The 13,789-nt window shown below is 41.6% G+C and overlaps 1 protein-coding gene across 3 annotated transcripts in view; it reads right to left on the reverse strand.

Annotated features, from left to right (window-relative positions):
* smg1 (SMG1 nonsense mediated mRNA decay associated PI3K related kinase) overlaps positions 1–13,789 on the reverse strand; it is a 62,919-nt gene that overhangs the window by 36,801 nt on the left and 12,329 nt on the right. For all 3 annotated transcript variants that reach the window (XM_065278039.2, XM_065278047.2, XM_065278031.2), the window contains exon 20: positions 13,392–13,591. In XM_065278039.2, coding sequence (XP_065134111.1) covers positions 13,392–13,591 — 200 coding nt within the window. The remainder of the gene's footprint in view (positions 1–13,391; positions 13,592–13,789) is intronic.

Here is a 13,789-nt window from a genome sequence, read left to right on the forward strand (position 1 = left end):
AAACGAATAAACAAAGCCTTATATCTCCGCATCAGAACATTGTAGAGACACGGGGGTTGGACCATTTTACTTTTGGGTTGGAGTATAATAATATATTGTCCCGAGAATTTTGCCACGGCAAGCACCACTTCACATTTTCTTCAGGAAATGTACCTATCTAGTATCTTATTATTCTTATGTCTGCACACTTTTTCGGCGCGTAACTCGTCCCACACGGTTTGTCGTAGACCCATAAATTAGGGCTCAAATCGACCGGCTTATTGTGGAGAGGTGTGCTATGACTTTTATAAGCGATCGGGTGCAGGATTTCCGAAAGGGGGGCGAAAAACCACCCAAAAAATCCCATTGACTTAACATTGTGCCCAACTTTCACGAGTCATAGCTCCGCTCTAGGATTTTGTAGAAACATGTGGGTTACAACATTTGAAGAGGGTGGTAGGCTCTGTAAGAACATGGATCACATTGGGGTGTAAGTTGTACCCCTGGGGTGTAAGAGGTGCCCAAAAGTGCCCCAATGAAAAGTCAATGGGGCAAAATCCCATAGACTTAACATTGCAAAAACTTTGACGGGTCATAGGTACGAGCGAGGATTTCATAGAAACATGTTGGTTACTAAATTTGAAGAGGGTGCTAGACTCTGTCAGGACGTCCCCCACAATGGGGTGTAAGGTTACCATAGCAACCATTTTGGGCACCCTAGCAACCTATACCATAGACTGCCATTATAAAATGCCCGGATGGATATCTTTGCACCACAGTGTCATAGAGACATGGGGGTGGGCTCATTTTACTCAGGCATCCAATCAGTCTATCAGGATCCTTACAGACTTACTAAGCCACGCCCCTAGCAACCACTTTTGAGCACCCTAGCAACATAAAATACAAACAGTTATATCTCGGCATCAGAACATCGTAGAGACACGGGGGTTGGACCGTTTTACTTGTGACTAGGGGTGTAACAATTGGGCAAATCATTGGCCACTCCCAAGCCACGCCCCTAGCAACCAAATTTGAGCACCTTAGCAACCGAATAAACAAAGCCTTATATCTCCGCATCAGAACATTGTAGAGACACGGGGTTTGGACCGTTTTACTTGTGACTCGGAGTGTAATCACTGGGCACATCATTGGCCACTCCCAAGCCACGCCCCTAGCAACCAAATACAGTACCCTAGCAACAGAGCAAAAAAAACCTTATATCTCCGCATCAGAACATCGTAGAGACACGGGGGTTGGACCGTTTTACTTGTGACTCGGAGTGTAATCACTGGGCACATAATTGGCCACTCCCAAGCCACGCCCCTAGCAACCAAATACAGTACCCTAGCAACAGAGTAAACAAAGCCTTATATCTCCGCATCAGAACATCGTAGAGACGCGGGGGTTGGACCGTTTTACTTGTGACTCGGAGTGTAATCACTGGGCACATCATTGGCCACTCCCAAGCCACGCCCCTAGCAACCAAATACACTACCCTAGCAACAGAGTAAACAAAGCCTTATATCTCCACATCAGAACATCGTAGAGACATGGGGTTGGACCGTTTGACTCATGACTCGGAGGGTAATCACTATGGGATACCAATTTTTTCCATAGCAACCAAATACAGTACCCTAGCAACCGAATAAACAAAGCCTTTTATCTCTGCATCAGAACATCGTGGAGACACGGGGGTTGGACCGTTTGACTCAAGACTTGAAGTGTAATCAGCAGTGGATGCCAATTTTCTCCCTAGCAACCAAATACAGTACCCTAGCAACCGAATAAACAAACCCTTATATCTCCGCATCAGAACATCGTAGAGACACGGGGGCTGCACCGTTTGACTCGTGACTCGGAGTGTAATCACTACTGGATGCCAATTTTTTCCCTAGCAACCAAATCCAGTACCCTAGCAACCGTATAAACAAAGCCTTATATCTCAGAATCAGAACATTGTGTAGACACGGGGGCTGCACCGTTTGACTCGTGACTCGGAGTGTAATCACTAGTGGATGCCAATTTTTTCCCTAGCAACCAAATCCAGTACCCTAGCAAACGAATAAACAAAGCCTTATATCTCCGCATCAGAACATTGTAGAGACACGGGGGTTGGACCATTTTACTTTTGGGTTGGAGTATAATAATATATTGTCCCGAGAATTTTGCCACGGCAAGCACCACTTCACATTTTCTTCAGGAAATGTACCTATCTAGTTATTATTATTATTCTTCTTCTGTTCATACTTTTTACCAATTGTAACTCCTCCTAGAGCTTTCAAGCTACACCCACAAAACTTTACAAAACTTTTAAGACTGGTCCGTAGATGGGTGCTATGACTTTTCTAACTGATGGGACCTACCGAATTCCTAAACGGGGCGCTCAAACACCCCAAATTTTCCATTGACTTAACATTGCGACAAACTTTGACGGGTCATAGCTGCAAGCGAGAAATTTGTAGAAACTTGTGGGTTACCACATTTGAAGAGGCTGGCAGACTGTGTAAGAACATACATCACATTGGGGTGTAAGTTTCACCCCTGGGGCGTAAGGACCACCCAAATTTCCCCATTGACTTATAATGGGGGAGGGAACATGCCCATATAAGGGAATAAAAGCGTCCCAGATGGAATATCTTCACTTAAGAGTGTCGTAGAGACATGGGGGTGGGCTCAATTTAGTCAGGCATCCAATCAGTCTCTCAGGATCGCCCCATAGCTATTAAGCCACGCCCCTAGCAACCATTTTTGGGCACCCTAGCAACATATCCCATAGACTGCCATTATAAAATGCCCAGATGGATATCTTTGCAGCACAGTGTCACAGAGACATGGGGGTGGGCTCATTTTACTCAGGCATCCAATCAGTCTCGGAGGATTCTTATTGAGGTATTAAGCCACGCCCCTAGCAACCAAATATGAGCACCCTAGCAACATAATAAACAAAGCCTTATATCTCTGGATCCGAACATCATAGAGACATGGGGGTTGGGTCTTTTGGTCATGTTAGCCTTATGCTAGCTTCATGCTAAGTCATACTAGCTTCATGCTAGTTTCGTGCTAGCTTTATGCTAATTTCATAATAAATCTTGCTAACTTCATGCTAATCATGTTAGCATCATGCTAGCTTCATACTAATTCATGTTAGCATCATGCTAACTTCATGTTAATTCATGTTAGCATCATGCTAGCTTCATGCTAATTCATGTTAGCTTCGTGCTAGCTTCATGCTAATTCATGTTAGCTTCGTGCTAGCTTCATGCTAATTCATGTTAGCATCGTGCTAGCTTCATGCTAATTCATGTTAGCATCGTGCTAGCTTCATGCTAATTCATGTTAGCATCGTGCTAGCTTCATGCTAATTCATGTTAGCATCGTGCTAGCTTCATGCTAATTCATGTTAGCATCGTGCTAGCTTCATGCTAATTCATGTTAGCATCGTGCTAGCTTCATGCTAATTCATGTTAGCATCGTGCTAGCTTCATGCTAATTCATGTTAGCATCGTGCTAGCTTCATGCTAATTCATGTTAGCATCGTGCTAGCTTCATGCTAATTCATGTTAGCATCGTGCTAGCTTCATGCTAATTCATGTTAGCGTCGTGCTAGCTTCATGCTAATTCATGTTAGCGTCGTGCTAGCTTCATGCTAATTCATGTTAGCGTCGTGCTAGCTTCATGCTAATTCATGTTAGCGTCGTGCTAGCTTCATGCTAATTCATGTTAACGTCGTGCTAGCTTCATGCTAATTCATGTTAGCGTCGTGCTAGCTTCATGCTAATTCATGTTAACGTCGTGCTAGCTTTATGCTAATTCATGTTAGCGTCGTGCTAGCTTCATGTTAATTCATGTTAGCATCATGCTAGCTTCCTGCTAATCATGCTAACATCATGCTAGCTTCATGCTAATTCATGTTAGCATCATGCTAGCTTCATGCTAATTCATGTTAGCATCATGCTAGCTTCATGCTAATTCATGTTAGCATCATGCTAGCTTCATGCTAATTCATGTTAGCATCATGCTAATTCATGTTAGCATCATGCTAGCTTCATGCTAATTCATGTTAGCATCATGCTAGCTTCATGCTATTTCATGTTAGCACAATGTTAATTCATGTTAACATCATGCTAACTTCATGCTAATTCATGTTAACATCATGCTAACTTCATGCTAATTCATGTTAGCATCATGCTAGCTTCATGCTAATTCATGTTAGCATCATGTTAACTTCATGATAATTCATGTTAGCATCCTGCTAGCTTCATGCTAATTCATGTTAGCATCATGCTACCTTCATGCTAATTCATGTTAGCATAATGCTAGCTTCATGCTAATTCATGTTAGCATCATGTTAGCTTCATGCTAATTCATGTTAGCATCATGCTAGCTTCATGCTAATTCATGTTAGCATCATGCTAGCTTCATGCTAATTCATGTTAGCATCATGCTAGCTTCATGCTAAACATGCTAACATGGTAACTTTTGGTATCATGTTTACGGAAAGTTATAATACTAAACTAAACTTGTTTTAAATTTCTCTCAATCTGTTTTAAACGTTCAGGCTAGGCTTTGTCAAGCCAACATAAAGTTTGTCTTCAAACTTTTCTATCTAGTTAGTGGTGCTTGCATTTATGCAAGGCATCACTATTACTATTGCTCATACTTATTCTTATTATTCTTATTCTGGACACTTTTTTCGGCGCGTAACTCGTCCCGCACGGTTTGTCATAGACCCATGAAAGATGGCTCAAAATGACCGGTTTATTGAGGAGAGGTGTGCTATGACTTTTATAAGGGATCGGGTGCAGGATTTTTGAAAGGGGGGCGAAAAACCACCCGAAAAATCCCATTGACTTAACATTGCGCCCAACTTTGACGGGTCATAGCTCAGCTCGAGGATTTGGTAGAAACTTGTGGGTTACAACATTTGAAGAGGGTGGTAGACTCTGTAAGAACATACATCACAATGGGGTGAAAGTTGTACCGCTGGGGTGTAGGAGGCGCCCAAAAGTGCCCCATTGACTTATAATGGGTCAGGGAACATGCCCATATAAGGGAATAAGAATTTTCCTGATGGGATATCTTCGAATTACAGTGTCGTAGAATCAAGGGGGTGGGCTTATTTTACTCAGGCATCCAATCAGTCTCTCAGGAGAGTCCCAGAGCTATTAAGCCACGCCCCTAGCAACCATTTTGGGCACCCTAGCAACATCTCCCATAGACTGCCATTATAAAATGCCCAGATGGATATCTTTGCAGCACAGTGTCATAGAGACATGGGGGTGGGCTCATTTTACTCAGGCATCCAATCAGTCTCTCGGGATCCTTAAAGACTTACTAAGCCACGCCCCTAGCAACCACTTTTGAGCACCCTAGCAACATAAAATTCAAACAGTTATATCTCGGCATCAGAACATCGTAGAGACACGGGGGTTGGACCGTTTTACTTGTGACTAGGGGTGTAACAATTGGGCACATCATTGGCCACTCCCAAGCCACGCCCCTAGCAACCAAATTTGAGCACCCTAGCAACCGAATAAACAAAGCCTTATATCTCCGCATCAGAACATCGTAGAGACACGGGGGTTGGACCGTTTGACTCGTGACTCAGAGTGTAATCACTATGGGATGCCAATTTTTCCCCTAGCAACCAAATACAGTACCCTAGCAACAGAGTAAACAAAGCCTTATATCTCCGCATCAGAACATCGTAGAGACACAGGGGTTGGACCGTTTGACTCGTGACTCAGAGTGTAATCACTATGGGATGCCAATTTTTTCCCTAGCAACCAAATACAGTACCCTAGCAACAGAGTAAACAAAGCCTTATATCTCTGCATCAGAATATCGTAGAGACACGGGGGTTGGACCATTTTACTTTTGGGTTGGAGTATAATCATATATTGTCCCGGGAATTTTGCCACGGCAAGCACCACTTCACATTTTCTTCAGGAAATGTACCTATCTAGTTATTATTAGTGGTGCTTGCATTTATGCAAGGCATCACTATTATTATTGCTCATACTTATTATTATTATATCTTATTATTCTTATGTCTGCACACTTTTTCGGCGCGTAACTCGTCCCACACGGTTTGTCGTAGACACACGAAAGAGGGCTCAAATTGACCGGATTATTGAGGAGAGGTGTGCTATGACTTTTATAAGAGATCGGGTGCAGGATTTCCGAAAGGGGGGCGAAAAACCACCCGAAAAATCCCATTGACTTAACATTGGGCCGAACTTTGACGGGTCATAGCTCCGCTCGAGGATTTGGTAGAAACATGTGGGTTATAACATTTGAAGAGGGTGGTAGGCTCTGTAAGAACATACATCACATTGGGGTGTTAGTTGTACCCCTGGGGTGTAAGAGGCACCCGAAATTTCCCATTGACTTATAATGGGGCAGGAAACATGCCCATATAAGGGAATAAAAAAGTTCCAGATGGAATATCTTCGCTTTACAATGTCGTAGAGACATGGGGGTGGGCTCATTTTACTCAGACATCAAATCAATTTATCAGGATAGTCCCAGAGCTATTAAGCCACGCCCCTAGCAACCACTTTTAAGCACCCTAGCAACATAAAATTCAAACAGTTTTATCTAGGCATCAGAACATCGTAGAATAACGGGGGTTGGATCGTTTTACTCGTGACTCGGAGGGTAATCACTGGCCACATCATTGGCCACTCCCAAGCCACGCCCCTAGCAACCAAATGTGAGCACCCTAGCAACAGAGTAAACAAAGCCTTATATCTTCGCATCAGAACATCGTAGAAAAACGGGGGTTGGACCGTTTTACTTGTGACTCGGAGTGTAGCAACTGGTCACATCATTGGCCACTCCCAAGCCCCGCCCCTAGCAACCAAATACAGTACCCTAGCAACAGAGTAAACAAAGCCTTATATCTTCGCATCAGAACATCGTAGAAACACGGGGGTTGGACCGTTTTACTTGTGACTCGGAGTGTAGCAACTGGTCACATCATTGGCCACTCCCAAGCCCCGCCCCTAGCAACCAAATACAGTACCCTAGCAACAGAGTAAACAAAGCCTTATATCTCAGCATCAGAACATCGTAGAGACACGGGGGTTGGACCGTTTGACTCATGACTCAGAGTGTAATCACTATGGGATGCCAATTTTTTCCCTAGCAACCAAATACAGTACCCTAGCAACCAAATAAACAAAGCCTTATATCTCTGCATCAGAACATCGTAGAGACACGGGGGTTGGACCATTTTACTTTTGGCTTGGAGTATAATCATAAATTGTCCCCCGAAACTTGCCACGGCAAGCACCACTCACATTTTCTTCAGGAAATGTACCTATCTAGTTATTATTCTTCTTCTGTTCATACTTTTTACCAATTGTAACTCCTCCTAGAGCTTTCAAGCTACACCCACAAAACTTTACAAAACTTTTAAGACTGGTCCGTAGATGGGTGCTATGACTTTTCTAACTGATGGGACCTACCGAATTCCTAAACGGGGCGCTCAAACACCCCAAATTTTCCATTGACTTAACATTGCGACAAACTTTGACGGGTCATAGCTGCAAGCGAGAAATTTGTAGAAACTTGTGGGTTACCACATTTGAAGAGGCTGGCAGACTGTGTAAGAACATACATCACATTGGGGTGTAAGTTTCACCCCTGGGGCGTAAGGACCACCCAAATTTCCCCATTGACTTATAATGGGGGAGGGAACATGCCCATATAAGGGAATAAAAGCGTCCCAGATGGAATATCTTCACTTAAGAGTGTCGTAGAGACATGGGGGTGGGCTCAATTTAGTCAGGCATCCAATCAGTCTCTCAGGATCGCCCCATAGCTATTAAGCCACGCCCCTAGCAACCATTTTTGGGCACCCTAGCAACATATCCCATAGACTGCCATTATAAAATGCCCAGATGGATATCTTTGCAGCACAGTGTCACAGAGACATGGGGGTGGGCTCATTTTACTCAGGCATCCAATCAGTCTCGGAGGATTCTTATTGAGGTATTAAGCCACGCCCCTAGCAACCAAATATGAGCACCCTAGCAACATAATAAACAAAGCCTTATATCTCTGGATCCGAACATCATAGAGACATGGGGGTTGGGTCTTTTGGTCATGTTAGCCTTATGCTAGCTTCATGCTAAGTCATACTAGCTTCATGCTAGTTTCGTGCTAGCTTTATGCTAATTTCATAATAAATCTTGCTAACTTCATGCTAATCATGTTAGCATCATGCTAGCTTCATACTAATTCATGTTAGCATCATGCTAACTTCATGTTAATTCATGTTAGCATCATGCTAGCTTCATGCTAATTCATGTTAGCTTCGTGCTAGCTTCATGCTAATTCATGTTAGCTTCGTGCTAGCTTCATGCTAATTCATGTTAGCATCGTGCTAGCTTCATGCTAATTCATGTTAGCATCGTGCTAGCTTCATGCTAATTCATGTTAGCATCGTGCTAGCTTCATGCTAATTCATGTTAGCATCGTGCTAGCTTCATGCTAATTCATGTTAGCATCGTGCTAGCTTCATGCTAATTCATGTTAGCATCGTGCTAGCTTCATGCTAATTCATGTTAGCATCGTGCTAGCTTCATGCTAATTCATGTTAGCATCGTGCTAGCTTCATGCTAATTCATGTTAGCATCGTGCTAGCTTCATGCTAATTCATGTTAGCATCGTGCTAGCTTCATGCTAATTCATGTTAGCGTCGTGCTAGCTTCATGCTAATTCATGTTAGCGTCGTGCTAGCTTCATGCTAATTCATGTTAGCGTCGTGCTAGCTTCATGCTAATTCATGTTAGCGTCGTGCTAGCTTCATGCTAATTCATGTTAACGTCGTGCTAGCTTCATGCTAATTCATGTTAGCGTCGTGCTAGCTTCATGCTAATTCATGTTAACGTCGTGCTAGCTTTATGCTAATTCATGTTAGCGTCGTGCTAGCTTCATGTTAATTCATGTTAGCATCATGCTAGCTTCCTGCTAATCATGCTAACATCATGCTAGCTTCATGCTAATTCATGTTAGCATCATGCTAGCTTCATGCTAATTCATGTTAGCATCATGCTAGCTTCATGCTAATTCATGTTAGCATCATGCTAGCTTCATGCTAATTCATGTTAGCATCATGCTAGCTTCATGCTAATTCATGTTAGCATCATGCTAGCTTCATGCTAATTCATGTTAACATCATGCTAGCTTCATGCTATTTCATGTTAGCACAATGTTAATTCATGTTAACATCATGCTAACTTCATGCTAATTCATGTTAACATCATGCTAACTTCATGCTAATTCATGTTAGCATCATGCTAGCTTCATGCTAATTCATGTTAGCATCATGTTAACTTCATGATAATTCATGTTAGCATCCTGCTAGCTTCATGCTAATTCATGTTAGCATCATGCTACCTTCATGCTAATTCATGTTAGCATAATGCTAGCTTCATGCTAATTCATGTTAGCATCATGTTAGCTTCATGCTAATTCATGTTAGCATCATGCTAGCTTCATGCTAATTCATGTTAGCATCATGCTAGCTTCATGCTAATTCATGTTAGCATCATGCTAGCTTCATGCTAAACATGCTAACATGGTAACTTTTGGTATCATGTTTACGGAAAGTTATAATACTAAACTAAACTTGTTTTAAATTTCTCTCAATCTGTTTTAAACGTTCAGGCTAGGCTTTGTCAAGCCAACATAAAGTTTGTCTTCAAACTTTTCTATCTAGTTATTATTATTATTCTTCTGGTCCACACTTTTTCTAACTGTAACTCCTCCTAGAGCTTTCAAGCTACACCCACAAAACTTTACAAAACTTTTAAGACTGGTACGTAGATTTATGCTATATCTTTTCTAACTGATGGGACCTACCGAATTCCTAAACGGGGCGCTCAAACACCCCAAATTTTCCATTGACTTAACATTGCGGCAAACTTTGACGGGTCATAGCTGCAAGCGAGAAATTTGTAGAAACTTGTGGCTTACCACATTTGAAGAGGCTGACAGGCACTGTGAGAACATACCTCACATTGGGGTGTAAGTTTCACCCCTGGGGTGTAAGAGGCACCCAAATTTCCCCATTGACTTATAATGGGGCAAGGAACATGCCCATATAAGGGAATAAAAGCGTCCCAGATGGAATATCTTCACTTTAGAGTGTCGTAGAGACATGGGGGTGGGCTCATTTTACTCAGGCATCCAATCAGTCTCTAGGGATCATCTCATAGCTATTAAGCCACGCCCCTAGCAACCATTTTTGGGCACCCTAGCAACATATCCCATAGACTGCCATTATAAAATGCCCAGATGGATATCTTTGCAGCACAGTGTCACAGAGACATGGGGGTGGGCTCATTTTACTCAGGCATCCAATCAGTCTCAGAGGATTCTTATTGAGGTATTAAGCCACGCCCCTAGCAACCAAATATGAGGGGGCACCCTAGCAACATATCCCATAGACTGCCATTATAAAATGCCCAGATGGATATCTTTGCAGCACAGTGTCACAGAGACATGGGGGTGGGCTCATTTTACTCAGGCATCCAATCAGTCTCAGAGGATTCTTATTGAGGTATTAAGCCACGCCCCTAGCAACCAAATATGAGCACCCTAGCAACATAATAAACAAAGCCTTATATCTCTGGATCCGAACATCATAGAGACATGGGGGTTGGGTCTTTTGGTAATGTTAGCCTTATGCTAGCTCCATGCTAAGTCATGTTAGCTTCATGCTAGTTTCGTGCTAGCTTTATGCTAATTTCATAATAAATCTTGCTAACTTCATGCTAATCATGTTAGCATTATGGTAGCTTCATACTAATTCATGTTAGCATCATGCTAGCTTCATGTTAATTCATGTTAGCATCATGCTAGCTTCATGCTAATTCATGTTAGCATCGTGCTAGCTTCATGCTAATTCATGTTAGCATCGTGCTAGCTTCATGCTAATTCATGTTAGCTTCGTGCTAGCTTCATGCTAATTCATGTTAGCTTCGTGCTAGCTTCATGCTAATTCATGTTAGCTTCGTGCTAGCTTCATGTTAATTCATGTTAGCTTCGTGCTAGCTTCATGCTAATTCATGTTAGCATCGTGCTAGCTTCATTCTAATTCATGTTAGCATCGTGCTAGCTTCATGCTAATTCATGTTAGCATCGTGCTAGCTTCATGCTAATTCATGTTAGCATCGTGCTAGCTTCATGCTAATTCATGTTAGCGTCGTGCTAGCTTCATGCTAATTTATGTTAGCATCGTGCTAGCTTCATGCTAATTCATGTTAGCGTCGTGCTAGCTTCATGCTAATTCATGTTAGCGTCGTGCTAGCTTCATGCTAATTCATGTTAGCATCATGTTAGCTTCATGTTAATCATGCTAACATGATGCTAGCTTCCTGCTAATTCATGCTAATTCATGTTAGCATCATGTTAGCTTCATGCTAATCATGCTAGCATCATGCTAGCTTCCTGCTAATCATGTTAGCATCATGCTAGCTTCATGCTAATTCATGTTAGCATCATGCTAGCTTCATGCTAATCATGCTAGCATCATGCTAGCTTCCTGCTAATCATGTTAGCATCATGCTAGCTTCATGCTAATTCATGTTAGCATCATGTTAGCTTCATGCTAATTCATGTTAGCATCATGCTAGCTTCATGCTAATTCATGTTAACATCATGCTAGCTTCATGCTAATTCATGTTAGCATCATGCTAGCTTCATGCTAATTCATGTTAACATCATGTTAGCTTCATGCTAATTCATGTTAGCATCATGCTAGCTTCATGCTAATTCATGTTAGCATCATGCTAGCTTCATGCTAATTCATGTTAGCATCATGCTAGCTTCATGCTAATTCATGTTAGCATCATGCTAGCTTCATGCTAATTCATGTTAGCATCATGCTAGCTTCATGCTAATTCATGTTAGCATCATGCTAGCTTCATGCTAATTCATGTTAGCATCATGCTAGCTTCATGCTAATTCATGTTAGCATCATGCTAGCTTCATGCTAATTCATGTTAGCATCATGCTAGCTTCATGCTAATTCATGTTAGCATCATGCTAGCTTCATGCTAATTCATGTTAGCATCATGCTAGCTTCATGCTAATTCATGTTAGCATCATGCTAGCTTCATGCTTATTCATGTTAGCATCATGCTAGCTTCATGCTAATTCATGTTAGCATCATGCTAGCTTCATGCTAATTCATGTTAGCACAATGCTAATTCATGTTAGCATCATGCTAGCTTCATGCTAATTCATGTTAGCATCATGCTAGCTTCATGCTAATTCATGTTAGCATCACGCTAGCTTCATGCTAATTTATGTTAGCATCACGCTAGCTTCATGCTAATTCATGTTAGCATCATGCTAGCTTCATGCTAATTCATGTTACATCATGCTAACTTCATGCTAATTCATGTTAGCATCATGCTAGCTTCATGCTAATTCATGTTAGCATCATGCTAGCTTCATGCTAATTCATGTTAGCACAATGCTAATTCATGTTAGCATCATGTTAGCTTCATGCTAATTCATGTTAGCATCATGCTAGCATCATGCTAGCTTCATGCTAATTCATGTTAGCATCATGCTAGCTTCATGCTAATTCATGTTAGCATCATGCTAGCTTCATGCTAATTCATGTTAGCATCATGCTAGCTTCATGCTAATTCATGTTAGCATCATGTTAGCTTCATGCTAATTCATGTTAGCATCATGCTAGCTTCATGCTAATTCATGTTAGCATCATGCTAACTTAGTGCTAAACATGCTAACATGGTAACTTTTGGTATCATGTTTACGGAAAGTTATAATACTAAACTAAACTTGTTTTAAATTTCTCTCAATCTGTTTTAAACGTTCAGGCTAGGCTTTGTCAAGCCAACATAAAGTTTGTCTTCAAACTTTTCTATCTAGTTTTTCATTGACTTTAAGGCTTTAATAACTTGGAAATTCCAAAATAATGCCAGTGTGAATTTCTTTTAATGATGCACTTATGCTTCATCCAATCATTATCACCCTACAAAGCAAATTTTCACGTCTGTTCTCGTACCTCCACTGTTATTTTAAAATTTTTATAATATTCCACGGGGCTGATGAAGCTTTATTGTGATTGGTTGAGAAATATTCAATGGTTGAGAAATATTCAATGGGTATGCATGTTCTTTTGTTTAACGCACACCTGACCTGTCTTCAAATAACAGACAGAGCAATGGTTGTGGTAACCGTGGTATAAGTGAAATTATATCAAAAATAATGCACACCTGCTGTGTAACAGCACACAACTTTGTGCCACATAACCACCTTGGGTGTGCATTTTTTCATAAAATTCAACGGCCGTCATCAATTATTCCTCCATTGAGTGCTTAGTTAGTTACATCCAAAAGTAATAATAAAAAAAAGTCATTAACCTTCAATGGTCTGGAATGTGTCTTGGGCTCTTCCCAGAGGGGTGCGGAGTTTGGACAGCACAGTGAATTGTGCAGCCTCCCACACAGCCCACTGCCACAGCACAGCCTCTATCTTCAGCAGGGCACGAGGAACCATGGCCGAGTCCTTTTTCTCCAGCCGCTGACAGCTGTGGTACAACCGTTCCAACCATGGCTCCTTACTGCAAATCACACAAAAGTGAGATAAGATTCACAGCAAATAAAAATTAGCTCAGCATGACTGGTTTATTTACTTATTTCTAGTAACAAAGACTTGAAATTCTTTTAAAAACATCATCAAGCAATCAAGCAAACATGCACCAATGTGTTTCTACCAAGGTGCGAAAAGAGAAACAAAATGGCCGCTCGTCAAAATTAAT

The sequence above is a fragment of the Paramisgurnus dabryanus genome, chromosome 3 (assembly GCF_030506205.2).
Source record: "Paramisgurnus dabryanus chromosome 3, PD_genome_1.1, whole genome shotgun sequence".
NCBI lineage: Eukaryota > Metazoa > Chordata > Actinopteri > Cypriniformes > Cobitidae > Paramisgurnus > Paramisgurnus dabryanus.